The 27,645-nt window shown below is 40.5% G+C and overlaps 2 protein-coding genes across 2 annotated transcripts in view; both read left to right on the plus strand.

Moving 5' to 3' along the window:
- The first annotated feature begins 51 nt into the window (after positions 1 to 51).
- nop53 (NOP53 ribosome biogenesis factor) lies at positions 52 to 5,673 on the plus strand. Its single transcript, XM_058081073.1, has 12 exons — positions 52 to 322; positions 502 to 578; positions 715 to 817; positions 1,146 to 1,348; positions 1,793 to 1,848; positions 1,929 to 2,024; positions 2,793 to 2,894; positions 2,978 to 3,136; positions 4,258 to 4,433; positions 4,855 to 4,921; positions 5,141 to 5,217; positions 5,334 to 5,673. The coding sequence occupies exons 1-12, from the start codon at positions 126 to 128 to the stop codon at positions 5,392 to 5,394; spliced, it is 1,374 nt and encodes a 457-aa protein (XP_057937056.1). The 5' UTR covers positions 52 to 125; the 3' UTR covers positions 5,395 to 5,673.
- Positions 5,674 to 9,268: 3,595 nt separating this feature from the next.
- Positions 9,269 to 27,645, plus strand: part of LOC131134503 (gap junction delta-2 protein) — a 35,645-nt gene continuing 17,268 nt past the window's right edge. Inside the window, exons 1-2 of the mRNA XM_058079872.1 lie at positions 9,269 to 9,817; positions 9,889 to 10,090. Coding sequence (XP_057935855.1) covers positions 10,020 to 10,090 — 71 coding nt within the window. The 5' untranslated portion in view covers positions 9,269 to 9,817; positions 9,889 to 10,019. The remainder of the gene's footprint in view (positions 9,818 to 9,888; positions 10,091 to 27,645) is intronic.

Below are 27,645 nucleotides of genomic sequence, written 5' to 3' on the forward strand. Positions count from 1 at the left end.
TAACTTCGTATTTCAAGTTGCACATGTTGCAATTAAAGGACCAATCCTATAGGTGGCGCTGGCGGGCACTTCCACATTTCCCCACAAAAGAGGAAGACACGTGATTAGTTTTCTCGAACTCCAACATGGCGGCCGCCAGGAGGCTGAAGCGCGTGGTGGCCTCACAGCCAGGTTATTTAAGTTTAAATGACTCTGCAGCCGCGATTAGTAGTCGACGAAAACGCGTCAACAAGAATAAGAAAAAGAACTGGAACAAACACAGCGATATCAACGATGTAGAGGATTTCTTGGAGGACATCAGACATCAAGAGAGGACCATCGGGTGAGTTTGCCAAATGTCTCCTGTGTTAAAAAAGGAAAACTCGATCTTTTGTATCTTTGTAACCCAACACTTCGGCGCTTTGTCTAGCTTGCAACTGTTGATTATGCCGCACGGTGTAAATTCAGTGTTTGATTAAATGTATTAATAGTGTGTTGCATGTATTTTGTCTCGTTTTACAGTGGCCTGTTGTCTGAGAAGTCAGACGATGGCTTGTTCTTTTTGGATATTGGGCAGAAACAGAAAGATGACCATAAAGGTAAAAATTACTGTTTTGTTTTACATTTCAGTGATACAATAGTAAGTACTATGTACATTCAACATTTTTAGTAGCATTTTGTATTCAATTATCTTAACGCCAACCCTTAACCTCATTCTGTATTTTTCCCTTTAAGTACCAAACAAGGTGGAGGGGAAGAGGAGGAAAGGAAGGTCACAACATCCTCTCAGGATAGATATGATCCTGCAGCATGGCTCACACATCCCACCAATTAAAGAGTCAGTATCCATCATAACTGTATTTTGGTGTGCAGCATTGTGAAAGATGTAGTATTGATGCAAATTGAATGTACAAAAGTGTACTATAAGTGTGTCCAATGATGATCTCATCCTTGCGCTCACAGTATTTCCTTCTTGGAAATGTGAAGACACCACATAGGAGCTCGGGAAACTGTTGTGTGAATGGTATCCTGGGATCTGAGGATTTGAAAGCACCTAAATTTGGGTCAAATGCCCTTTAATTTGAATGCTCCTTTTTTAAAAATATATTGTATCGATTATGCCCAACACAATGAACTGACCATCTCTTCCTTGTGCGCTTCATCAGTGTACTTTCCCACCAACAACCCAATGCCAAGAAACTCCGTCGCCATGCCGAGATGGCCGCGCAACGGGCGGCCAAAGGCATAGTTCCAAAAAGTCAGAGAAAGCAGCTCAACAGGAAGCCGTCGAAGACAAGAGCCAGAAAGGCAGAGACAGAGGCCAACAACAATCCAACCAGAGAATATTATGACATTTGGAGTCAAGAACGTGAGTTCTACCCTTTTTGTTTTTGGGGCTATTTACTGTAGTGACCCACATAAGGGGGGAATTAACTCAAGTGTGGTAATTAATGGAAATGGCGCTATAATGCTCTTAAAGGGATAATTTGGATTGTTTGACAAAGTTGTCTGACATCCCCATCACCAGTGTAGTCCCATCAGTAGTGACTTACCCCCCCCCCAGACTTTGATAATACAATATCAAAGTGAAGCAGAGCAGTTCGAGGTCTTTTTTTTTTCTGGGGAGGCATTTTGTCATACAAATGTATTAGTCGTTTGAGGTTTATGTAGTGATAGAACACATTCTGTATGCCTTGAAAGTCAAAATCCCATAAAATGGTCAGTACAGGTGGGAGTGTCTTGAAAAATGTCAGCATGAATGTGTTAATATGAATGAATCGTAATGCTCATATGTTTTTGCTCTGTGAACTAGCCAAAGATTCATCAGATCCGTGGTACCTTCAGCAGACAGGCAAGAAGCGAGTAAAGGTAAGAATCCATCACAACTGTGTTTCATCATCATGAGCTTCAGTTGCATTTTTCAGAACCATTTAATTATGTTGCCCTAGCGACCCGAGAAGTTGAATGAGAAGCCGTCTGTGCTCCCTGCGGTGGAAGTGATTGCTCCTGGAGGTTCCTACAACCCAGACTTCTTTGCGCATCAGGCAAGCTGCTTTACTCTTATCTATACCGCAAGGTTTAAAAATAATACAGAATACCATCGCATATAGCACTGCTTGGGAATACAATGTTAACTCAATATGGCTATTCCAACGACTAAAACATACAGTAAGTTTAGTCTAGTTGCCCGGTTTTCTTTCTTGGGATTCTTTTTATGGCTATTTTAAATATTGGAGATGGGAATTTTTTTTCTTGCTTAGAGTTCTGACTGCGGTATAAATTGGGTTGTATAATCAAAGGATAACTTTGCAGCCAGAGGATAATACATTTCAGTTTCTGAAGTAGAAACTGATTCCCGAGTGGGGAAAAAACAATCTTGACACATGTTTGACAAATGACTGGGGGGGTCGGGGGTCAGTAATCGCCAATAGGTTTCTCAAGTTGGTTTGAATGAAAGAGGACGAGGCATGGTTGTCTCTAACAATGGGCTTAGCAATTTGGGACAGCTGAGGGACGTTTGCAGCCATCTGGTTTCTGATTTGTGTTGAGATAAATGAAAGGACATGCGTGCACACAGCACAATGTATGCAACAGAAAAATACATTTGTATAAATGATTTGCATGTAAATATTGACCCAAAAGAAACAGCCCAAGACATAGAAAGCAGCAGGATTGAACCCCGCCAGCAGCTGTGAAGCTTCTTATGCAAACCAGCCAAGTGCAGTCTAATAAAACTGCTCAGTCACTGTAGATTTTCACATCCTTTTCTATTTGCCAAACCACTTAATTACATTGTCTTTCTGTGGACTCAGGCTTTACTGCAAGAGGCCCACGATGTGGAAGTAAAGAAACAAAAGACAGAAGACAAAATTGTGAGACAGCTGGCTGTCAACAAAGAAGACCTGGTGACGGAGGTACAGAAGCCTTCCTACTCAAAAGTCAATATTTGCTGAAAATTCAGCCAAGCCTTGGTTTTACAGTCGGTGTGTCTTTCTAGGCGCACATATTTCAGGAGCAAGTGGAAGGCCTGGTGGAGGAGAATGAAGAAGAAAGCTCTGCTAACGAGGGAGAGGAAGATGGGGCTGAAGGAGCCATCACACAGGCAGAGAAGAAGACTGAGAAACAAAGGAAAAAAGAGAAGGCAGAGAAAATCAAGGTACTTGCTGTACAATCATGTGCTACATTTGTTAAAAGTATACAGTATCCCAGAAGTTTAAAGTAGTCAATGGGTCAGTTTTTTTTTCTCATACCTATGCTTGTGGGCTATTCTCTTTGAATATCACCTGATCATCAAGCCTTTCCATCATTCCACTGTACAAAATGGGTGTGATGGGGTGCTCACTTTTGCGCCCTTAGAGCTGCTTTTGTAATGCTGATCAATGACTGCGTTTTGTACATGTTTATCAGCATGCAATTTCCAAACCAATATGAATGATATTACTATAAAACAGGGGTCTCAAACTCAATTTACCTGGGGGCCACTGGAGCTAGGGTCTGGGCGAGGCTGGGCCACATCAGGTTTAAAAAAAAAAAACAAAAACGCATTTATTAAAAACAGAAAAATGAATAAACTTTGCTTTGGTTCTGATTTTCTACAAGAAAAGCTCTGATAAAACATTTCACAGTACACAAAATAAGATCAAGAATAAAGAAAATCAATCAGTAATAAATAAATATAATAATAATAAAACGGCAAATAATAAAAACTTAAGAAACCACATAGTTGGTGGGTAGACGAATTATTTTTTTCAGATTAAAATGAACAAAGCATTATTAGAGCCCTGTAGACATGACAAAACACGACTATAGTCACATTTATACTCTTTTTATTTACAACATATTGCGCAACTGCAGGGTCTTGAGACACATGCTAACTCGCAAACTAGAGAGCTAGCGACCTAAACGGTAGCCTCCAAGTTATTTCCTTTCAACTGAAATAGCCAAAAACTTACCACTTCCACACGGATAGGGAGGATAACTATTAACAGTTATTTAACCTTTAACATGAACATTAATCAAACGTAATAATTTTTTCTGGGTACATGATACCATACAGCATCCATATCAAACTTGCGCGGGCCGCACTAACATTAAACTTTTATATCAAGGCGGGGGCCTCAAACTAGTGTCCTGCGGGCTGCGTGTTTGAGACCCCTGCTATAAAACGTAATTAAAAAAATCCAGGTAATATGGTTTAGAAACTTGTCTGAATATAAAACTGAACAAATACTATGAGTAATGACTCATCTTACCGATTCTCCATGTTTGCCCCATCAGGAACAACAGCGGCAATCCGTCAGAAAGATGACTGACAAGCGACAGCAGCTTTTCCAGCTTCGCTCCATCAGAGCCACCATCAAACAGCAAGAACAGAGGACCTTCGCTAGGCAGAAACTACGGAAGGCCAAGATGGAAGCCCAGAAATCTCAGCCCAGACGCCTCGGCAAACTAAAGTAGGCACTTAACATGCTCATCACACCTGCCTCCATGTGTTAAAAGCTTTCTCTGACGCAGCGTTGGGGAAAACCCACCAGAGACAGATTAAGTGTCCCGGCTCTAAAATGCCGCATCCATAAAAGCACTTCAGCGCCCATTAAAAGCCACCTTTTGTGGTAAATAACCCCATTACTAGCGCCAATGGTTGAATATCCCCCACAGGGATACATTGGCTTGGAGGTCTATCATGGGTGTAGCACACAGATCAGTTGGGAATGCATGTCAAAATTCCAAGAAACCATTGGTGATACATTATGGTTTACCAATCCTAATGACAATTGCTAATTTGTTTTTGTTGAGCTAATTTTATTTTAAAAAAATTGGCGAGATAAGTATGACTGTTACTGAATTAATTACCTGTTTTATATCTTTGTCCAGGTTTCACGCTCAGGACCTTGAGGTCAAGTTGAGCAATGAGCTTACCAGCTCGCTACGACAACTGAAGGTATTTTAAGAATTACTTTCTTCCAGTTTGAATTATTCGTGGGTGGGGACGGTTGCTAATTTCTTCCAGTCGGCAAGAGCTCAACTACAAACAATGCCTTTTTTTCCACTGCTGATGTTGCGTCTCTAACGAATAAATGTTATTCTGGGCATGGTGACTGTAAATATGATAATGGACAGTGTTTTCCCTGCAACATCTTGTAATGCTGTGCCGCTACAGCCAGAGGGCAGCGTCCTCAAGGACCGCTTCAAGAGTCTGCAGAAGAGGAACCTCATCGAACCCAGAGAGAGAGCCAAGTAAGGATCGCTGCTTCCCTCTTACATAACGCTTCATCCCAGGGTCGGTCACATACAGATTCTTGAAAATGTGTGTTGCCTCAAATGTGCTCCCCCCCCCCCTTTCTCTCTCTTAGGTTCAAGAGGAGGTACAAGCTGAAGTATGTGGAGAAGAGAGCTTTCAGAGAAATCACTTAACGCCACCAACCTCGGGAACGGCCACATGACAGAACTGTGTATATACAACTCAATAATGTCACGTCAATCAAAACAAAACAGAATTCAAGTGCTGGTTGTCGGTGTGATGTTTCTCAGCAGGTATGATTTTATCTCAAGTTAGTCAGTTGCTTATTATGACCATATAAACGATGCTTATGTTGAGTCACTGCTGCCTTGCATCTCAGCTCCTGCACTTTTGTGTGGTTTACACCCTTTTTGCGGCAATGTTTATATTAAACCAAACCTATAAATACACTATTTGGGGGTTTGAATTTTATTAATTTTCTAAATACTTTTATTTTGAAAAAGTATACTGTCAGAAGGTGGCTTGTGATAACTCATTTTGGCTCACTTAAACTATAAGTGTGTGCTACCAAGGTGAACAAGGCTATCTGGTAATTGTGACGTTGTCGCCTTCTGATGTACGCAGACTTGAAAAACTACACAGAGGCATAAAGTCGTGCACTATTGCATTATTGAGCTAAAACCGTAACAAACATTATGAACTCTATTGTGCGTTGAACATCCTCTATTGGAACGTATAGATGAGCGTTCCTCAACCTTTTTTGACACCGACTGGCTTGTGTTCCCAAAAATCTCAATCGGACCGGGGTGGCATTATAGCGCTTTTAATTTCTTATGCATTGTGTAAACCAGGGCAGGAACAATATCATTAAAAGCACAAAACCAATACAGACCCACCATCCTCCAGTATGTGCGTGGAATTAGTTTTTCAGGGACATAATGTCATAAGTCAATGTGCTCAGCATGAATTAATTTGAAGCTGTGCACCAACAAATCAGCATATGAGTATTCAATGTCCGACCATCCATTTTCTATACCGCTTATCACTAGAGTCGCGGGTATGCTGGAGCCTATCCCAGCTGTCTTCAGGCAAGATTCGGGGGTACACACTGAACAGGTCAGTTTCACTGGCCAGGCTGATACTGAAATACTTTGTACAAGGGGCAGAATGCATGCATGTAATAAACTTATGATTACTTACTATGATTTGGTGTTTGAGCACAATTGCGTATAAATCCCAGTATGGTCAAAAACACTGGTAGTTGTAAAGGAGCTATAGGGTTTGGTTGAGTTTTCGTCCATGGTGGTACCAACCAATACTGCTGTCACTACTTTCCTAAAACCAGTAGTCGGGAAAAATCAGGACATTGGGAACTACTTTAGGGAAATCTATTTGTTTTTGTATGCTCATGCCAGACTAACAGATGGTAGCCAATTTGTTTGTTTTTCTGTCCCTTTTTTCTTTTCCCTTTTTTTTTTTGCTTGTCTTCACGTGGGAGGCACAGTGCTGCCAGATTGTTTTAGGATTGGGCGGAACAGCGTATTTGTGTGTACGCGTGTTTTTTTTTTTGTGTGTGGTAGTCACTCATTACCAAATACGGGCACGTGACCCCCTCGGCTTATTTGCTGCACAATGACAGGATTTGGCCCAGTGTGCCCCTGCCTGTCTCACCTCTGGACTGTGTTGGGTTCACAGATGCTGTGCTCGCCACAGTCCGGCACACTGGAGCTCGATGGCATGCTCCAGATGTCAGCTGCAGCCAGCTGAGTTCAACTATAGCAACACATTACACACAAAAAGCATCTGCTTGGACACAAATAAAATACCACTGCTAGCGTATCATGCATGTCCAATATCCACTTTATTACACAAGTATATTAAGCTTTTGCAATAAAAACTAATGGAAAGGGATACATCTGTAGTTTACTGAAAATAAAATCAATGATATATAATATACCAACTAGCCAATCTGATATCTATAGCAAGACCAACAATTTTGCAAATAGTATACACTGATGGTCAGAAAGGTTCTAATTGAACACTTTATTATTGTATATGCACTTTGGTGAGTGTAGGTCACCTACTTCATGCGAAGAGCTAACATTTTGGTTAGAGTCAATATATTAGAAACAGCTCCCAAGAACAAATATTTAGAGTATCTCTGAAAATGTCAGTATTTTCTTGCCAAAGCATTGGAGATGGGCTATAATACACATTTCTAGGTAAATACAAGGTCAATATCACCCATACAGACACTTGTTACTTTATTACTAATTATTTTGTTCTTGACTTGATCATAATTATAATCAAAATAGACATTTAGAAATGTACAAATACAGCAATATAAGAAACAATACAAGTATTGCCACTTATTGCAAATGTATTAGCAAAGTAAAGTCAAAAATCATGTTAGTATCAATCCACTAGTATCCTGCAGAGCAATATGGGCGGATGCTAAGGGTCCTGTGGCCTCCAGGGGGCACCAAAAAGTGTAAACATTTACTTTGTCTAGCCAATTTCCTCTTCCGCTTGTCCCCACTAGGGTCAGAGGGTATGCTGGAGCTTATCCCAGCTGCCTTCGGGCAAGCGGCACGGCCCACCCTGGACTGGTCGTCAGCCAATCACAGCGAACATGTAGACAACCAATTAGTAGTAAAGTTCACATTGATTCAAATGTAAAGCAGTTTCCAATTTATGACTACAAATCATACCCCTAGTGCCCATCATTGTAGTATATAGTCTTACATATAGTTGTATATAGGTATTTCATATAGCTTTTGCATATAGTTAGTGAATAGTGTATAGCAGGGGTCTCAAACACGCGGCCCGCGGGCCAAATGTGGCCCGCAGGACACTAGTTTGAGGCCCCCGCCTTGATATGAAAGTTTAATGTTAGTGCGGCCCGCGCAAGTTTGATATGGATGCTGTATGGTATCATGTACCCAGAAAAAGTTATTACGTTTGATTAATGTTCATGTTAAAGGTTAAATAACTGTTAATAGTTATCCTCCCTCTCCGTGTGGAAGTGGTAAGTTTTTGGCTATTTCAGTTGAAAGGAAACAACTTGAAGGCTACCGTTTAGGTCGCTAGCTCTCTAGTTTGCGAGTTAGCATGTGTCTCAAGACCGTGCAGTTGCGCAATATGTTGTAAATAAAAAGAGTATAAATGTGACTATAGTCATGTTTTGTCATGTCTACAGGGCTCTAATAATGCTTTGTTCATTTTAATCTGAAAAAAATCATTTGTCTACCCACCAACTATATGTGGTTTCTTAAGTTTTTATTACTTGCTGTTTTATTATATTTATTTATTACTGATTGATTTTCTTTATTCTTGATTTGTTTATTTATTTTTCATCTTATTTTGTGTAGAAAAATAAAAAGTAAGATATTTGAGAACAGTGGAATGTTTCATCAGAGCTTTTATTGTAGAAAATTGGAACCAAAGCGATTTTTTTTTATTTTTTTGTTTTTAATAAATGCGTTTTTTTGTTTTTTTTTGGAAAACCTGATGCGGCCCAGTCTCACCCAGACCCGAGCTCCAGTGGCCCCCAAGTAAATTGAGTTTGAGACCCCTGGTGTATAGAATATCGATTCGCCTATACCTTTACACAGCATGCAACCAGGGAATATATTTTACAGTAAAATGTACTATAGATTGTTCCTATTCTTAATGTCATCACAATCCAATACACACACACACACACACACTCATTCCATCACATTGTCCCTGTGTCACACACACTTCCCTTGTGCCAGATCGTTATCCTTGCATAGCCTCGGTATGCCACTGGAATTGGGTAAACAGCCAATGCAGTGAGGCATTAATGCTCATGCTGACAACATAATGGAAGGTGATGAGAAAAGGCAAAAACCAAAATATGAGTGTGTGGTTTATGAGAGGGGTAATGTATGGTGTGTGTGTGGGGGGGGGGGAGAGGTGGGTGTTTGGGGGATAAATACGGTGATGAAGAGTGAGCGAGAGGAGGGGGTGGAGCAGAGAGATGAATCCTTTCTCTAATCCTCTAGACACACACTCGGTCTGGCTGCCTACGAACTCCGAGAGCGGGCGAGGGAGGCAGAGGCTGCAGGTGGAGGCTACAAACGTGGAGTGTGGAACCAAGTGGGGAAGGAGACGAGGATGAGGTGGGGACGAGAAGGAAGAGCACCCTCTTGCTAAGCCAAATCCACTCAGCGGGAGGAAAAAGGTGGAGGAGGGGAGGGAGGAGAGACCACCGAGCCACTCTCGCACGGCTTCAAGCGGAGGAGACTGTCGTAGGGAGCAGGAGGGAGATGCTTCTCTTCGCCGCTGCCTGAACAAAAACCAGGAGCGAGGGGACGCAACGCGCTCTGATCCGGGAAGAGAAGACGAGGTCATGAAGAGCATGGGAGGGGGAGACGGATATCTTTTAAATGAAGCTGACGTCAACGTATGGACATGACCCTGGTTTGACAAGATGCTCTCGATGTGCTTGAGAAGGTCTTCCGTGGGAGATGGGTCCACGTTGGTTCTAATTGTGGCTGCTCCTTGAAAGTCATCCAGAGACACAACTTGTGTGACAGGAAGTGTACTCGAGAAGACCCTCTGGTGCAGAAGGTGAGCTCACACATTCATTACATACATGATGGACCATCATGTTCTGTCACTGAGCATCTCCACTCTTTCAGGTTCCTACCGCCAACCTTTGCACACAAGTTGGGAGAAGAAGGGACTCGAACACCTTCACTGGTATCTCACTGACAAAGTCGGGGTCAGCTTTATCGTCCCTTTCCTCGGTGGATGCCTCCAAAGCGCAGCCATGGGAGAATGGACCATCCTGGAGCGCCTCTTAGAGGCCGCCGTGCAGCAGCACTCCACCATGATAGGAAGGTGAGCGTCTCATCACACGTTTGTACTCAACCGCATGCGTACTTGTTGCATGTCCCCAGCGTGGATCCAATCCTGCTTCCAGTTAAGTGATTCCTGGTCCAAAGGGGCTCTTGGCAGAGCGAGGAGGGGGGGGGGCTTTAGCTTCTTTAATCCTCCTGAGTGACATGATGGAAGATTTAGGCAAACAGGAGAGACGCTATTAGCCCACGCAGAGGCTTTGGCTATCGCAGCTAGCCGGGCAGCGTGAGGACATGTTGCCTTTAAAGTTAACTTGCCTTCATTCACGTTCTGGGCTCTTTTCATACTCCGGTGCTTCCTTTCTTCACACGTGTGCATATAGCCGCCCCCCCCCTTTTGCATTATTTACCGTTGCAAATACAAACGAGTCGCTCCTGTAAGGTCACGGCGGTTATGCGTGTACTCGTCTACACGCCACGATGTGTTGTATTTTACTTTGTGTTACTCCTAAGACCGCAGAACCGGGGAATTATTTATGAGCGCTTTAGCCCCCACAGGCACATCAGCTCGGTAGTCGGTATTAAACATGATTTCACGTCTTAAACACGGTTTTACATCTAGTCCAGGACATAGGATTCTTTCTTAGGATTCATTAGCAGTTGAAATGAAACCATACTGAGTCATTCTGTTTAGTGCAAACTCTGAATCACAGAGTGACCGCATGCAAAGCATTTTAGCAAGTAAGTCATGTACAAACGATGAGTAAAACATGTTTTTGGACTAATTCATGATACACAAAAATAGGCTGCACTTGCAGTGTAAATAATCTTTAATGAGCCAAGGCACATATTTTATGTAGGATAAATCTAAAAGCACACCACCAAGTAGAAATGTCTGAATGGAAACAGGGTGCATGTCCGCTCATGCCATTGGGGCCAAACTGACCCATTAAAATATATACTATCTACACTAGGGGTCTCAAACACGTGGCCCGCAGGACACTAGTTTGAGGCCCCCGCCTTGATATGAAAGTTTAATGTTAGTGCGGCCCGCGCAAGTTTGATATGGATGCTGTATGGTATCATGTACCCAGAAAAAATTATTACGTTTGATTCTTGTTCATGTTAAAGGTTAAATAACTGTTAATAGTTATCCTCCCTATCCGTGTGGAAGTGGTAAGTTTTTGGCTATTTAAGTTGAAAGGAAATAACTTGAAGGCTACCGTCGCTAGCTCTCTAGTTTGCGAGTTAGCATGTGTCTCAAGACCCTGCAGTTGCGCAATATGTTGTAAATAAAAAGAGTATAAATGTGACTATAGTCGTGTTTTGTCATGTCTACAGGGCTCTAATAATGCTTTGTTCATTTTAATCTGAAAAAAATCATTTGTCTACCCACCAACTATATGTGCTTTCTTAAGTTTTTATTATTTGCCCTTTTATTATTATTATTATTATATTTATTTATTACTGATTGATTTTCTTTATTCTTGATTTGTTTATTTATTTTTCATCTTATTTTGTGTAGAAAAATAAAAATGAAGATATTTGAGAACAGTGGAATGTTTTATCAGAGCTTTTCTTGTAGAAAATCGGAACCAAAGTGAAGTTTTAAAATTTTTTTTGTTTTTAATAAATGTGTTTTTTTTTTTTTTTTGGAAAACCTGATGCAGCCCAGTCTCACCCAGACCCGAGCTTCAGTGGCCCCCAAGTAAATTGAGTTTGAGACCCCTGATCTAGACTATTTGACTTGGACCTGAATTTAGTTAAATGCATGCTTCGGAGTAGTACAAATACATGGAAAAAAATATTTACAATTTTTAGTGCAAACTGTCGAGGGCTGGCATCAAACCAACACCCTGTGCCAGCTGTACCATTACACTGACCGGAACTGCAAGTAAATGAAATCTGACATTTTATTCTCCCTACTTTCTATCATTGCGGTGTCAATCAACCATGGCGGTGTCTTTTCTGCCTCGGACTGACTTGATGTTCAATGTCCCCCACCCCCCAACCCCCTCCAATCGATCATGGGGCCTTACACACAGAACGTGTTCTGCATGTAGGGAGTGTGGCCCTGAGCAGGTGACTACACTTGTTAATTCTAGTCATCCCCCGTTTATAGCGGTTCATTGGTTCCAGACCGGACCACAGTATGAATCTCTGGAATATAAGATAATATAAGATTCAATGTTAATAAATCAGATTTTCCCTCTTATCAGTCATCGTTTACAACACATTGCGCATACGCTGCAAAGAGTCCAGATGACTGCTACAAGCTAACCAATTAACCTCCAATTTAGTTCTTCTGAATTAGAGCAGCCAAGAACTTACCACTTCCACACAGAATGGGAGGAGAACTGTTTTTCACTCTATCATGTTATGGTCATGACTACGCAATGTTGGACTTCATGCAGTGTTAACTGTGACATTACATATCACTTGCATTTCCATATGTTTTGACTAATAATACACCATAGTCTACCACAAAGTCGACCATTTTCTAATTAATTTCTGAAAAACTGATATATTGTAATGGTAATGGTTTAATTTCATTTGAACATGCATCAGATTCCAATTGAGTGCATCTCATAATCAGTTCCCAGTTCCACATGTCCAAAAGGAGTAGGAAGAAGCAAAGCTTATTAAATCCTACCCCTCCATCTGGTACTTTTACAATCAGTAACTGTTACATTTGATCACTTCCTGCTTTCCATAATACAGTTTAAGGTTTTTTTTTTGTTTGTTTTTTTAATAATGTACCTCATACCGAAGTACGAGGTGATATGACCACACAGTGACATATGGGTACCATAGTAAGTGTCAATATAGTGATATATATAGCACATCATGACTATATATATTATACTATATATATATATTGAGAGAGAGAGAATCGAAACGTGATATTGCCTTCCTTCTGCCACCTAGTGGGAGAGCATTTAATTGTTCTGCATGGCATTATACGTTCCTTGCATAGATAAACTACACGTCATTTGTGGTAAATAAATCATTTTTATGGACCAATGACATGAAACTGTATAATTTCCCGCCGGACACCTGATGATCGCTCCCGACACACCACAGGGTCGTGGTCGGGAATCACATTAAATATTCCAACATGTCTCATTCACTCGACCGGAACATTCACACAGTAGCAATTACTGTAAGAGTACTTCGTATTGGTTAGGGGTACTTCAAAAGCAGAGGTTATATATCCGTCATCTGATTGGCTGGTTTGATTCCGATGTTGGTTGCCTTTCCTTCCTCCATGATGTACTAAAAGTGGAGCATTTAGTCACATTGCCGCAGGCAGTCGGTGGAAATGATATTGAGAAGAAACAAAGAGTGAATGAGGGAGTTAGGCAGGAAAAGCGCAAATTGCGAGGGAACTCGAGGAAAGTGCAAAGCGAGAGTGAAAAATCAGCCGAGAGAAAAGTGGAGCTGACAGACTGCAGGATGTGTGGGAGACGGCGAGTGGATGACGGAGGAAGAGGCAAGGTGAACGCAAAGGGAGCGAGGAGGGCTTATTCACACACAAGCGAGCAGACACATGGCGAGTGTCTGCAGGGCGTTGAGAAGGAGCCAAGAGGACTGTCTCGTCACGAGATGGTGCTGTGGGTCATGACCTCAGCGGGGGGACCCGGGGGACCCCAAGGCGACAATCCTCACATCTTCTTAACGCGCTTTATTTTTGTTGTCCGGGCAGATGCGTTGATGTGTTGCAATGAACAACGTCAGGCATCTTAAATATGAATATATGAAGATTTACAGAGCCATGCTAAATATTGTGTTGCTCTACATCAGGGGTCTCAAACTCAATTTACTTGGGGGCCACTGGAGATAGGGTCTGGGCAAGGCTGGGCCGCATCAGGTTTTCCCAAAAAAAGAACCAAAAAACACATTTATTAAAAACAGAAAAATGAATAAACTTTGCTTTGGTTCCGATTTTCTACAATAAAAGCTCTGATAAAACATTCCACTGTTCTCAAATATCTTAATTTTCATTTTTCTACACAAAATAAGATGAAAAATAAATAAACAAATCAAGAATAAAGAAAATCAATCAATAATAAATAAATATAATAATAATAATAAAATGGCAAATAATAAAAACTTAAGAAACCACATATAGTTGGTGGGTAGACAAATGATTTTTTTCATATTAAAATGAACAAAGCATTATTAGAGCCCTGTAGACATGACAAAACACGACTATAGTCACATTTATACTCTTTTTATTTACAACATATTGCGCAACTGCAGGGTCCTGAGACACATGCTAACTCGCAAACTAGAGAGCTAGCGACCTAAACGGTAGCCTTCAAGTTATTTCCTTTCAACTTAAATAGCCAAAAACTTACCACTTCCACACGGAGAGGGAGGATAACTATTAACAGTTATTTAACCTTTAACATGAACATTAATCAAACGTAATAATTTTTTCTGGGTACATGATACCATACAGCATCCATATCAAACACAACATTAACAGAGCATAACATTAAACATTCATATCAAGACGGGGGCCTCAAACTAGTGTCCTGCGGGCCACATTTGGCCCACAGGCCGCGTGTTTGAGACCCCTGCTCTACATACTCACTTTGTGTCGGAGTGGGTGGTACTGCGAATTTAGGTATTGACTTGATCCCAAGAAAATACACGGCCAGTATTTGCCAATGTCTATACTTTTTAACTGACACTTGGCAGATGTCACTTAACCTCCTGAGACCCATCAAAATAAAAGTTGCAGTTTTTATGATACAGTATGATAATATGATACACCAATAGTTGTTTTGTCATGAATGTTGACATTTATTAAAGCAATGTCCTTTGCTATTAATGAATAAAAATATAAATTTTATATGAAAAAATAGTAGTAAGTCCTCATGTCCACCACAGTACTTTGGATAAGTTTGAACGTTTGATAAGTCTGAACCCCCGACATCACTTCCTGTCTGTCCTGCTCCTGTAGCACTGGAACGATCTTATTTATAGTATGTCTTAAATGGCTTATGCACTAGTAATACAGAGCATAATGTAACTATAGGGGTGTTGTTTCATGTCTAGAGGGCTCTAAAAATGGCACTTAAAAGGTTAAAAATGGGTTTACTATGCTCTAACTATGAAAATAAGGAAATAAAATACTTATCGCGGTCGAGTTTAGAACCACTTAATCGTCAAAAAACATAAAAATAATGCTAGTTGCTATGGCAACTGTTTAGGGAAGACAGGTCTTCTATTTCATGACACAAACACCAACAAAACAACCGTTTTTTTGCTCGTTTTTTTTTGTCCAGTGTTATGCGTATGGAATAAAAATGGTTATGAAAGGCTTATCCCTCACAGAAGATATGAAAATGCATCGCTAGGTCTCAGGAGGTTACATACGTATATGTCCACTGGTCACTTTATTAGGGACCACGGCATAATCCAATGAGATGTATTCCAAAACAAATGCGGATAATACAGTAGTAATGTTAGTGACACGGCCAATAATGCTCATAGCTGTATTGAATATTAGTAATAGTAATAATTCTGAAGATTATCTGTGTGAAGAAAGAATTAGTCATATTAAAAATGTATTTTTACGAGTGTGTTTCATGGCGTGGCCAGCGAGTGCCTCCATTTCTGTTAGCGTGACTGTGCAGCACTTTAGGTTAATAGGCAAAGAAGCGCTTAGCTATTTCTAGCATCATTTTCCATGTTTCACATTTCCGCAGGAAAGTGTTCCTTTAGCTCAAAACCATGTAATCCTGGTCTGCTGCACGAGTGACATGTATTTATTATTATTTTTTTTAATGTGAACACTCCTTAATAATTCCTGAATCGTAAAACCTCCGATTCTTCTGCTGTGATTTTGCTCATTGCAATGGTTGGTGAAGGTGTTATCCTGAAAAGAGGTAATAACCCGGGCAACACATGTTGGAACAATCCATGACTGCCATGACAACCTGCACGAGTCTCACTGTGGTTGCTGTTTGTGGAACATTAGAAGGAACTGCAGCCAGAGTGTGTATGTTAGCGTGTGTATGCTAGGCTTCCATGCATTTACTGAAGCTGAAATTGGTTGTCTACGGGTTTCTTCAGCGTGTGTTTATGCGTTTAGAGCAGGGGTCTCAAACTCAATTTACCTGGGGGTCACTGGAGCTAGGGTCTGGGCAAGGCTGGGCCGCATCAGGTTTTCCCCCCCAAAAAACACCAAAAAAACGCATTTATTAATGAATAAACTTTGCTTTGGTTCCGATTTTCTACAATAAAAGCTCTGATAAAACATTCCACTGTTCTCAAATATCTTCATTTCTATTTTTCTACACAAAATAAGATCAAGAATAAAGTAAATCAATCAGTAATAAATAAATATAATAATAATAATAATAAAATGGCAAATAATAAAAACTTAAGAAAGCACATATAGTTGGTGGGTAGACAAATGATTTTTTTCAGATTAAAATGAACAAAGCATTATTAGAGCCCTGTAGACATGACAAAACACGACTATAGTTACATTTATACTCTTTTTATTTACAACATATTGCGCAACTGCAGGGTCTTGAGACACATGCTAACTCGCAAACTAGAGAGCTAGCGACCTAAACGGTAGCCTCCAAGTTATTTCCTTTAAACTTAAATAGCCAAAAACTTACCACTTCCACACGGATAGGGAGGATAACTATTAACAGTTATTTAACCTTTAACATGAACATTAATCAAACGTAATATTTTTTCTGGGTACATGATACCACATAGCATCCATAACATTAAACTTTCATATCAAGGCGGGGGCCTCAAACTAGTGTCCTGCGGGCCACATTTGGCCCGCGGGCCGCGTGTTTGAGACCCCTGGTTTAGAGAGAGCTTGTGTTTGCGGCCCAGGTTCAGGTGTAAATGACTGTCGTGAAACCATGTGACAAGCTGCGGGACGGCGGCCATCGGTAACGGTGATAAAGGACTCTCTACTTAAGTACTGTCAACACATCACTCACGATGTCTCTGCAGTATTCATCCCGTTGGTCTCATCCTTGTTTGTTAGCCGTGATTGGTCAATACGCCTCAAGTGTGCCCTCCCACCAGGCCATTATTGATCTCCAGTAATGGTATCGGAAGTGGAGCTTGATAGAAGACTGGACACTTAATGAAAATGTCTTTAGGCTTGTCCATTTGCAGTCTAAATGCACTCATGGGTTGCTGCAAATGGAATATTAACTTAATAATTAAAGCTTTAAGAAGCTTAAGAAGGATGTGTAAGTCATAAAATAAGACAGCAATGCTTTACACAGCAGATATCCGTATTAACCGTATTTGGTGCTCTTTCATATACCACAATATTAGCAGGTTAAAGTAGCGCTCTGCATCATTTACACCGCCTCTCACACAAAGTCGCTCTGAACAGTGAATTAAATATTTTTATTATTAAAGGTATATTTTTATTGTTTACAAATATCCGGAAAGAGTTTCAGATGGGTTTGTTGGGGAAAACTGCATTAAATCAAATGAATAATACAGATTGAATAATATTAATAAGTTTTACTCATAGCACTGTAGACATATGGAAAAAATGGGTAGAAAAGCAGAAAGTATGAAAATTCATAAAAATAATAATATAGAGAACTTAATAATAAAAATATTAAATAAAAATATTTAATAAAAAAATAAATAAAATAAAAATACAACTATTTTTATATAATATCCGGAATGAGTTTCAGATGGGTTTGTTTCGAAAAACTGCATTAAATCAAATGAATAATACAGATTGAATAATATTAATTTAATATATATATATTAAATATTATATATATATATATATATATAATAATTAAGTTTTACTCATAGCACTGTAGACATTTTGGGAAAAATGGGTAAAGCAGAAAGTATGAAAATTCATAAAAAGAATAATATAGAGAAATTAATAATGAACAAAATTGACAAAAACAGTAAATGTTGCAATCATTTGTATGAATACAGCATATAATACAATACAAAATATAAGATGTATTATTTTTTAACATAGCACGTATAAACATATACATCCATACAGTATATGAGCATAAAGGCATTTTGAGGCGCATACAAATGTTGACGATAATGCGGAGGTGACCGCGCCTGTACTTGTCCAAGTTGTTGTCGTCACGACTTAGGCTGACCTGTTCTGCATGTCTGCATGAGCGACTCCAACGGGCTGCAGGACGCACGCTGCAGGAAGGCGTGCGTGTTCTTGCGTGTGCGTGTTCCACATGTCCTCTTTCACCGTACCACACCGAGCTAAAAGCGTTATTAATCAGCCAGCGCCATTTCCACGTGCCTCCGTGTCTTTGTTGACAGGCGCGGCTCTGTTGTCACATGACCTTTAGATCATTATGCTTTTATTTTGCAAATCCCTCTGGAGCGTTCACAACCCCCATGGAGGTGATGGATGATTTTGTTTGTACGGCAGGAAGCTGATCTGGCAAATGTGTGCTGGTTTTTGTTTTTTTTTGTTGGAGAAGAAAGAAAGGATCGTAAATGAAAGGCAGAATACCAGAAATAGGCAGTCCCATTGCTTTGCTCGTGTCCAATTCCCTTGAGTGATTGTTAAAAAGACACACTTACAGCAGCCCAAGTGAGACCTTCACCATCCATTGGTCTCATCCCCGACTGTTTCTGCTTTCACACTTCCTCTATCCATATGTAATGACCCCTGGGGAGATGTGGGCTGTAATGTCACTGCCTTTACTGTGCGGCTGTAAGAAGCCAGTTATTAAAATGACCTCAGTTGCTCCACAGGGAGATTAGAAATCACTGGTGGGAGGCAGATGAAGGCGTGGATGTATCTACTCTATCCGTGGCAAAAGGACAATTTCAAAAAAAATCTTTTTTATTACGGAAGATGCTTGGCAAGAGCTCGCCAGTGGTAGTTAGCGATGTTGGACTGATTTATTGAAGCCGTGCTACAGAGATACTAGAATAAAGGTTTTATTTCTGACACCCTTGAGGATGGTCGAAACATTGATTGGCAGGTACAGACATAAAAAATAGATCATATCAGTAGAATTTTTTTCTGCCGATGTTGACTTTGGTGCGCGGGTGAGACCTCATCAAACTGCAACAAGCTTTCTAGCTCAGAATGTCCACAGTCAGGAATCATTTTAATTTTTAATAAGTTTCACCTTTGTACTGTAAATATGGAATACGCAATGGCTTTAAAGCACTGATGTGCTTTATATATCACTATATTGACAGTTACTATGGTACCCATTATGGCATTGGATGCTCATATCACCTACTACTTCGGTACAAGGTACATTATTTAAAAAAAAAACAAAAACAAAACTTAAACTGTATTATGGAAAGCAGGAAGTGAACAAATGTAACAGTTAGTGATTGTAAAAGTACCATAAAATTAAAATTAAAATTAAAATTAAAATTAAAATTAAAATTAAAATTAAAATTAAAATTAAAATTAAAATTAAAATTAAAATTAAAATTAAAATTAAAATTAAAATTAAAATTAAAATTAAAATTAAAATTAAAATTAAAATTAAAATTAAAATTAAAAAAAACAACATTTAAATTATATTAGGAAAGCAGGAAGTGAACAAATGTAACAGTTACTGATCGTAAAAGTACCAGATGGAGGGGTAGGATTTAATAAGTTTTGCTTCTTCCTACTCCTTTTGGACATGTGGAACTGGGAACTGATTATGGGATGCACTCAATTGTAATCTGATGCATGTTCAAATGAAATTAAACCATTACCATTACCATTACAATGCCACTACCATTACCATTACCATTACCATTATGTAAGGGTTGAATAGGCATCTTACTTTAAATCTACAATCACACCTCAGGAAAAATCACTTGGTGTCACACATGACACAATCCAGCAAAAATAATGAATAAATAATAAGAAGTGTGCGGAAATCCTGAAAAATCAACCAGTTTATAATTTTAGTAATTGTATTAGTCTTGAGTTTCACACAGAGATGACCGAGGGTGGAATTGAACTTGGGTCGCTAAGCTGTGAGGCCTGCACGCTAACCACTCATAATTTATTTAATGACTATTTTATTGAGACAAACATTTATGTGTATGTAAATATGGTACATGTTCTAAAACTTACATATTGCAGTCTTTTTTTTTGCACAAACTGTTTGTGTTCATGTTTCCATGTTTATATGTCTATATGTGGCTTGTGATTGGCTGGCATCCAGGGCATTAGGCTCCAGCGTACCTGTGACATAAGCGTGGATAAGCGTGTATAGAAAATGAATGGATGGTTGGATGGATACGAGTGTGGTTTTCATTAGCAGTTTTCTAAAATAAAAAAAATGTTATGTACAGTACCTTCTAGTTCAAGATTAATTAATTGCCTGTCCGTCTCCGTCACTAGCACAGATAGATGAACATGATCATTACATCATCAGTACGGTAAAACTAACATTGCAGAAACATTTATACACCATCACTTTCTACAGCTTGTATAATGTCTTTTATGTATACTTATGACACCACCATTCTTAAAAATACTATAAATTCTAAAATACACGAGGCACTGCAGTACTTACCTCATCCTGAGGTTGTGTATGAGCTGGATGTTATTGTTACTGTACTGTTGTTGGACCTTGTTTTATGCTCTACTGGATTATATACCCAATCCCACCAAAAGGTATACAAATACAAGCTAAGACCACAAATGTGTTTCAGTTAATACAAAAATAATAATAATAATAACTACATGGGACTGTGCCTCACCAGCAATGAACCTGGCCGCACATCACTGATAAATATACATTTTATGTAAAGAAATTTCAGACCAAGTGTAATATGGTATTTTCCCACAGACCACTTGATGATCTCTCACGTTCCACTGATGGGCCCCAACCCTGTGGTTGTGCAACCTGCCTTTATATGCATGTGAACTAAATTAGATGCCGGAAAACAAAGCCTCTTCTTATTCTGGCTCCCTTTATAGCCTCGGTCCTCATGTGTCAAGGTCAGGGTTCATTGGTGCAAACGCTACATGAAGGTCGCATTCATCACCGCGGCTTTTAACTCTGTGGGATGCATCGTGTCAGAAGATAAACCTTCTAGTGTGATTACTTACTGTACTTTTGTGTTGAATTCAAGTTGTGAATAGAAAGTACGAGATGAATGGATAAAGACAAAAGCAAGAGGTCAAAGTTCATCTTCCAGGAGGAGCTTTCTCCTTGACTCAGCAAGGCTTATAGGTTTATCATTAGCACCTTGCAGGTCAGTCTTAGACTGATACTCAGAGGGTACTTAAACCTGGACCACATCGGTGCACAAGCCAAAGTAACCATTAAGGAATGTAACTTCATAATCTTTCAATAATATGTTTCAGAAAATGAAATCATAGGTTAACTCTTAAAGATTAAAGATATTATTAATTGTGTTTGAGTTAAATCATGTGTAGTGTGTGTGAAAATATTTCTGTTCTTATATTCATTTTCTACCTCTTATCATCACGAGGGTAGCAGGGGTGCTGGAGCCTATCCCAGCTGTCTTCAGACGAGAGGCGGGGTACACCCTGGACTGGTGGCCAGCCAATCACATGTTTCTGTTCTTATCTTTATATTACGCGCTAACGATGGATCGATCAATAGCGCTGCACCCGAGATGGATCCATCGTTAGCGCACAAGTCGATAGATTTTTGCGCTGATGATATAATGACAATCGTTGATCTGCTAATTGCATACAATGACGGGGTTAGGGTTAGGTTTAGGGTTAGGGGGTTAGGGATAGGGGGTTAGGTTTAGGGTTAGGGTTAGGGGGTTAGGGATAGGGGGTTAGATTTAGGGTTAGGGGTTAGGGTTAGGGTTGGGGTTAGGGGGTTAGGGTTAGGGGGTTAGGGGGTTAGAGTTAGGGGGTTAGGGTTAGGGGGTTAGGGTTCAGGGGTTAGGGGTTAGGGGTTAGGGGTTAGGGGGTTAGAGGGTTAGAGTTAGGGGGTTAGGGTTAGAGGGTTAGGGTTCGGGGGTTGGGGGTTAGGGTTAGGGGGTTGGGGTTAGGGGGTTAGGGGGTTGCGGTTAGGGGGTTAGGGGGTTAGGGTTAGGGTTAGGGGTTAGGGTTCACACTCCCCCCCGCCGAGAACGGTAACAAAGTGAACTGCTTGACAATTAATGAAAGATTAGAAATTTGCATGCATGGACTTCTTGTTGATTCTTGTAAGTAACAAAACGCTCAGCGCTGCCATCTGTTGGCATCTAAACAAACTACACACATCCATCCCGGGTGCAGTAATATACCATCCATCGTGAGCGCAGAAATCGATCGATTTGTGCGCTAACGATGGATCCATCTCTTGCGCAGCGCTATCGATCGATCACGCAGATGCGTCGTTAGCACGTAACATTTATATTATCATTTTCCCCTTTACTCAGATGTCATGCAGTACACAATGATTTACAATATATATTATTGTGCTTGTAGTTTGCAGTCGTCTTCCAGGTGTATTTTGACAAGAAAAAAAAAAGTTCCAGATGATGTCAACAAGTCACATTAAGCATCAAGATGAGCAATCCACTGGCAGCACCTACAGCAGGCTGTCAGGAAATCAATACTTGGACACACGTCACCATGAAAAACAATTCAAGCTCTCTTCAGCAAAGACGACAGGTCTTGTCCTTGATTGGCAGCCGTGAAATACAATCAGTGGAAATAAAAGGTCTGCCTAGGGTGGCCATGTTGGACACACAGTCAGGAGATTGGGGAGAAGATCTGGGTTTGAATCTCACTTGTGTGGAAGATCTATATGTGGAGTTTGCATGTTCTCCCCATGCATGCGTGGGTTTTCTCCGGGTACTCCGGTTTCCTCCCACATTCCAAAAACATGCTAGTTTAATTAGCGACTCTAAATTGTCCATAGGTATGTATGTGAGTGTTGTTTGTTGATATGTGCCCTGTGATAGTCTAGGGCAGGGGTGGGCAAACTACGGCCCGGGGGCCACATGCGGCCCACCAAGCGTTTGAATCCGGCCCGCCAGTTGCTTTCTAAGTAACTTCAACTTTTAACATACAAACTGGCAACATGACTAGCAAGTCGGATGTCTGATTTAGTAAAAAATAAACAACAAAACTGTAAAATTAAATGACATAGTTTGATGTGGTGTGATGTTTAAAGTGCTCCTAAAAAAGGGACATGAGAACATACAACTGATATAGGATAACACTTTTACAGATAAAATTAGACAAATAATTCAAGGAAAATGATAAGCATAAAATAGTGTGTGTGTGTTAAATACGTATATGTTCTGGCCCCCCAGACAATTTTGTTAACTCAATGCGGCCCTCGAGTCCAAATATTTGCCCACCCCTGGTCTAGGGTGTATCCCACCTCGTATGAAGTTGGCTGGGATCGGCTCCATCATATCCTGCGACCCCAAATGAGCATAAGCGGAATAGAAAATGGATTGAGAAGTATTGATTGTGGTGCAAGCCAACTTGTTGTGTTGCTTTAATGCCATCTTTAGTTATGTTTACAGTTTTGCAGTTATCGGATTTACACACAAAGTATTAAAACACTTCCAGTACATAGATTTGTAGCGCCGTGGAGATAGGAGAATGTTGGTGAGGATCTGAATAAAGGCTCAGACAAATGGATTAAAGGAACCTTCCACACAGTGAAGGCTCAGATAAAAGGATTAAAGGAACCGTCCATCCAGTAGAATCTGTTTGCTATCCTCCATGAACCAGGAAGTAACATAAATAATACGTGGCTTTTTTTTGTTGTTTTTTTTGCATTTCAGCCTCAGCTGAACAACATCTCAGTACTGTATATGGTATCAATGGTGTTGTGATGCGCATAACATGTTACCGTTTTTGCAGATGTATCCAATATTGGAGTGAAGTGGTCTAATCAGCATCTTGATGCCATACCTGAGATGGATGGATTATCTTGGCAAAAGAGGATGCTCACTAACGCAGATTGACACCAATTTGTGAATAGCGTTTGAGAGAAATGGGCCTCGTGTGTAACTTTTAGATCTTTGAGTTGAGATCATGAAAGATTGAAGCAATTCCGTGCATTTCTAATTGACTTGAGTGTACCCGAACCCGAATCCGAAACCCTAACCTAAGCGGCCAAGCGTTCATAGTGACGGCGCTTTTTGATCCTTCGATGTCGGCTCTTCCTATCAATGTGAAGCAGAATTCACCAAGCGTTGGATTGTTCAACCACTAATAGGGAACGTGAGCTGGGTTTAGATTGTCGTGAGACAGGTTAGTTTTACCAGTTTTACAGTAATTCATAACCATAACGCCTAACCATGAACTCAAACCCTAACAAAGTCTGATAATCATATTTCTCCGGGTACTCCGGTTTCCTCCCACATTCCAAAAACATGCTAAGTTAATTGGCCACTCCAAATTGTCCATAGGTATGAATGTGAGTGTGAATGGTTGTTTGTCTATACCCCGCCAGGGGACCCCGCCTGTTGCCCAAGACAGCTGGGATAGGCTCCAGCATACCCACGACTCTAGTAAAAATAAGCAGCATAGAACATGGATGAATGGATGGATGATTCATAGTCGCTAGTTTGGCCAAAACTCCACAAATGCTGCATTCCTCCAGAATTCAATGACATTCTATTATTTATTCTTTGACTGCAGGCCTTCATGAAGTTCACTTCTTTTAATTACCACAACCCATGTTTAAAAAACCTGAGATAACCTTGATTCACCAGCTTACTTCGGCAGCGTGGAACGTTCCATCCGCAGCAGCAACAGCGATTATACAGCTGCTCAAAACAGGCATAGAACCCCCACCCTCAGAAATATGATGTTGGGGGCCTTTTTTACTTGGGAGGGGAGAGAGTTCCATAGCTTGGGGGGGGCGGGGGCCAACCACAGAAAAGGCTCGGTCCCCCCTGGTCTTAAGTCTCGTCTTGGGTACCACAAGTTGGAGCTGGCCCTCGGACCTCAGTGACCGCGCTGGAGAGTAAATTTGGATGAGGTCCGAGATGTATTTGGGGGCCAGCCCATTCAACGCCTTAAAAACAAACAATAAAATCTTAAAATCCTCTACAACATGCAGCATCATAAAAGCATGCTACCTTGTTCATGCCTTCATTTATTTTCCTTAACCCTACTCAGCTTTCATCACTGGCTGCATCGTAACAAAGGGGCCTCTAATGAACTAGGATTTATTTAGGCTGTTAGAACATCAACACAATGCAGTTGTGTGTATGTGTGTGTGTGTGTGCATGTGTTTGTGCGTGTGTGTGTGGTGGCAACAACTGCCCCTCAGAGGCAGTATCATCTTCTTTGATTGACTCAACATGAATAAAAAATGCAGAGTGCGCCCTGAAACACCTTCCACCCTGCTAAAACGCACACCATCTCAGCCAGGACCAACATACTGAAAGGAGACATCTGATTCACTACCCCCCCCCCCCCCCCCACACACACACACACACAGCCAGATGGCCATCCAAATAAACAAGTGTGCACGTAAGCAAACTTACTATATTTACTCATCACTCAGGGGCAAAAGCAGACACATCGACACGCTCTCGCTTTGACACACACACATACACAATGTACACACACACACACATACACAATGTACACACACACACTGTACACACACATTTCCCAAACTGTTACAGTCAACGTCACAAGTGTGAGTAGACAGATTGCTTTCACACTGAGACTTACGCTCTCTCTCACACGCATAATCCCATTTGGATGCTCCTCATCTGAGCAGGGAAATTACGGGATTGGCTTTGACTTTGGGAGGAGGGACCCCATCTTACATTGGAATGTATGACTTATGTATATGCTTAACATGCCGTACTCTTGTTCTACATGATGTGGGAGTACCACATCATGGGTTCATTCATTCATTTTCTACCGCTTATCTTCACAAGGGTTGCTGGAGCCTATCCCAGCTGTCTTGGGGCGAGAGGCGAGGTACACCCTGGACTGGTGGCCAGCCAATCACAGGGCACATATAGACAAACAACCATTCACACTCACATTCATACCTATGGACAATTTGGAGTGGCTAATTAACCTAGCATGTTTTTGGAATGTGGGAGGAAACCCGGAAAAAACCCACATATTCACAGGGAGAATATGCAAACTCCACACAGATCGAATAAAAATAAAAATAAAAATAAAAATAAAAATAAAAATAAAAATAAAAATAAAAATAAAAATAAAAATAAAAATAAAAATAAAAATAAAAATAAAAATAAAAATAAAAATAAAAATGCGCACTAACCACTCGACCGCCGTGCCGCCCCACATGAGGTGTTTTGCTTTCATTTTTATGCCACTCCTAATTCTCATGAATTGACTCATGAGATCTTTTGAATTTCTTAGAGAGGACCTGTGATGCCTTTTGCACTTTTCTAACCTAAAAATGTAGTTAGAATGTTGTATTCTCATGTTAAATGATGCCAAAGTTTCAGATATTGAGGTTTGTATTTTTGGAAATGAGCCCTGAAAAACATTTGGCATGGCTGAAAACGCTCGGTTTGAAAAGGTGTGGTAAAACCGTTCCCTTGTGACATCACAGAGGGCGGACTTCCTTATATGGTTCATAGTTTATTACAGTGGAGTGGGTGGAATAAATGAAAACAGACAGTTTTGGCAGGAAGTACAAATAATAGGAAATACATCTGGAATGGGAACAGCTTGTGTTGATGGTGTTCTATAGGAGACCACAGCTCAATGCAAAGGATCGATGGGCATAATTGGTCCTTTTTAAGGAAGTCCATGTATGGCAGCTGTTTGCTCAATGTTGTTTTCTTGAAAATGGCAGCCAGATTTTTTTTTTTTCAGATATTAAGTAGTGTTCATTGTAACTAAAGTAAGGCAGCATTGGCAGCAAATATTATTTTCTTTTTTGTGGAACTTAAGACCTACCTCACCCTTGACTCCCAACAGAGTTAGCATGATTAGGGGAGGAGTGATTTTCTGATTGAGAACAAATTTTGCTTTGTTCAATACTGAAATATTTCTGGACCACCTTATGTTGTATATTTGGAATATGAGCTTTCCAGCTCTTATAGTAGTTTTTGTTGACATGTTTTGCACAGCTGACTTTATTTTACAATTGAATGCATTAAAAGGGAAAAAAGTGACTCCTATCACCACCATGATTCATAACAGCGGTGTCCAAAGTGCAGCCTGGGGACCATTTGTGGGCCACAGCTTGGTTCTTTTTATTGGCTTGTGGCACAGAAGCCGCAAAAGGAAAAATAGTAATAGTAAAGATATATATATATATATATATATGTTATGTTTTAGGATTTTTTTTAGCCTTAGCCTGCATCTATTGACTTTTTAATGCATCCCTCAGTGGTAAAAGTTTGGACCCCCACTCCTTGTCTATACAAGGACCCCCTTCACTTTACCGTACATTCTATAATCTGTACACTATGAGCCAATCCAGTACTACGGTGGTAGATGAATATCCATGCTTGTGGGCGGAATGTGCGAGGGATGTTCCCTTTGCGGCTCCCGTGCCAGGCTTGTGTGTCATGGAGGCTTCCCGCATGTGCCAGAGTGGCTGATTTGGGTTGGAGCTTGGCACGAGGGAGTCACGGTGGGCGGAGAGTTGGCAAGCGCCAAACGCTCCTTACTCGGGATTGTCC

Source organism: Doryrhamphus excisus, chromosome 8 (genome assembly GCF_030265055.1).
Source record: "Doryrhamphus excisus isolate RoL2022-K1 chromosome 8, RoL_Dexc_1.0, whole genome shotgun sequence".
Classification (NCBI taxonomy): domain Eukaryota; kingdom Metazoa; phylum Chordata; class Actinopteri; order Syngnathiformes; family Syngnathidae; genus Doryrhamphus; species Doryrhamphus excisus.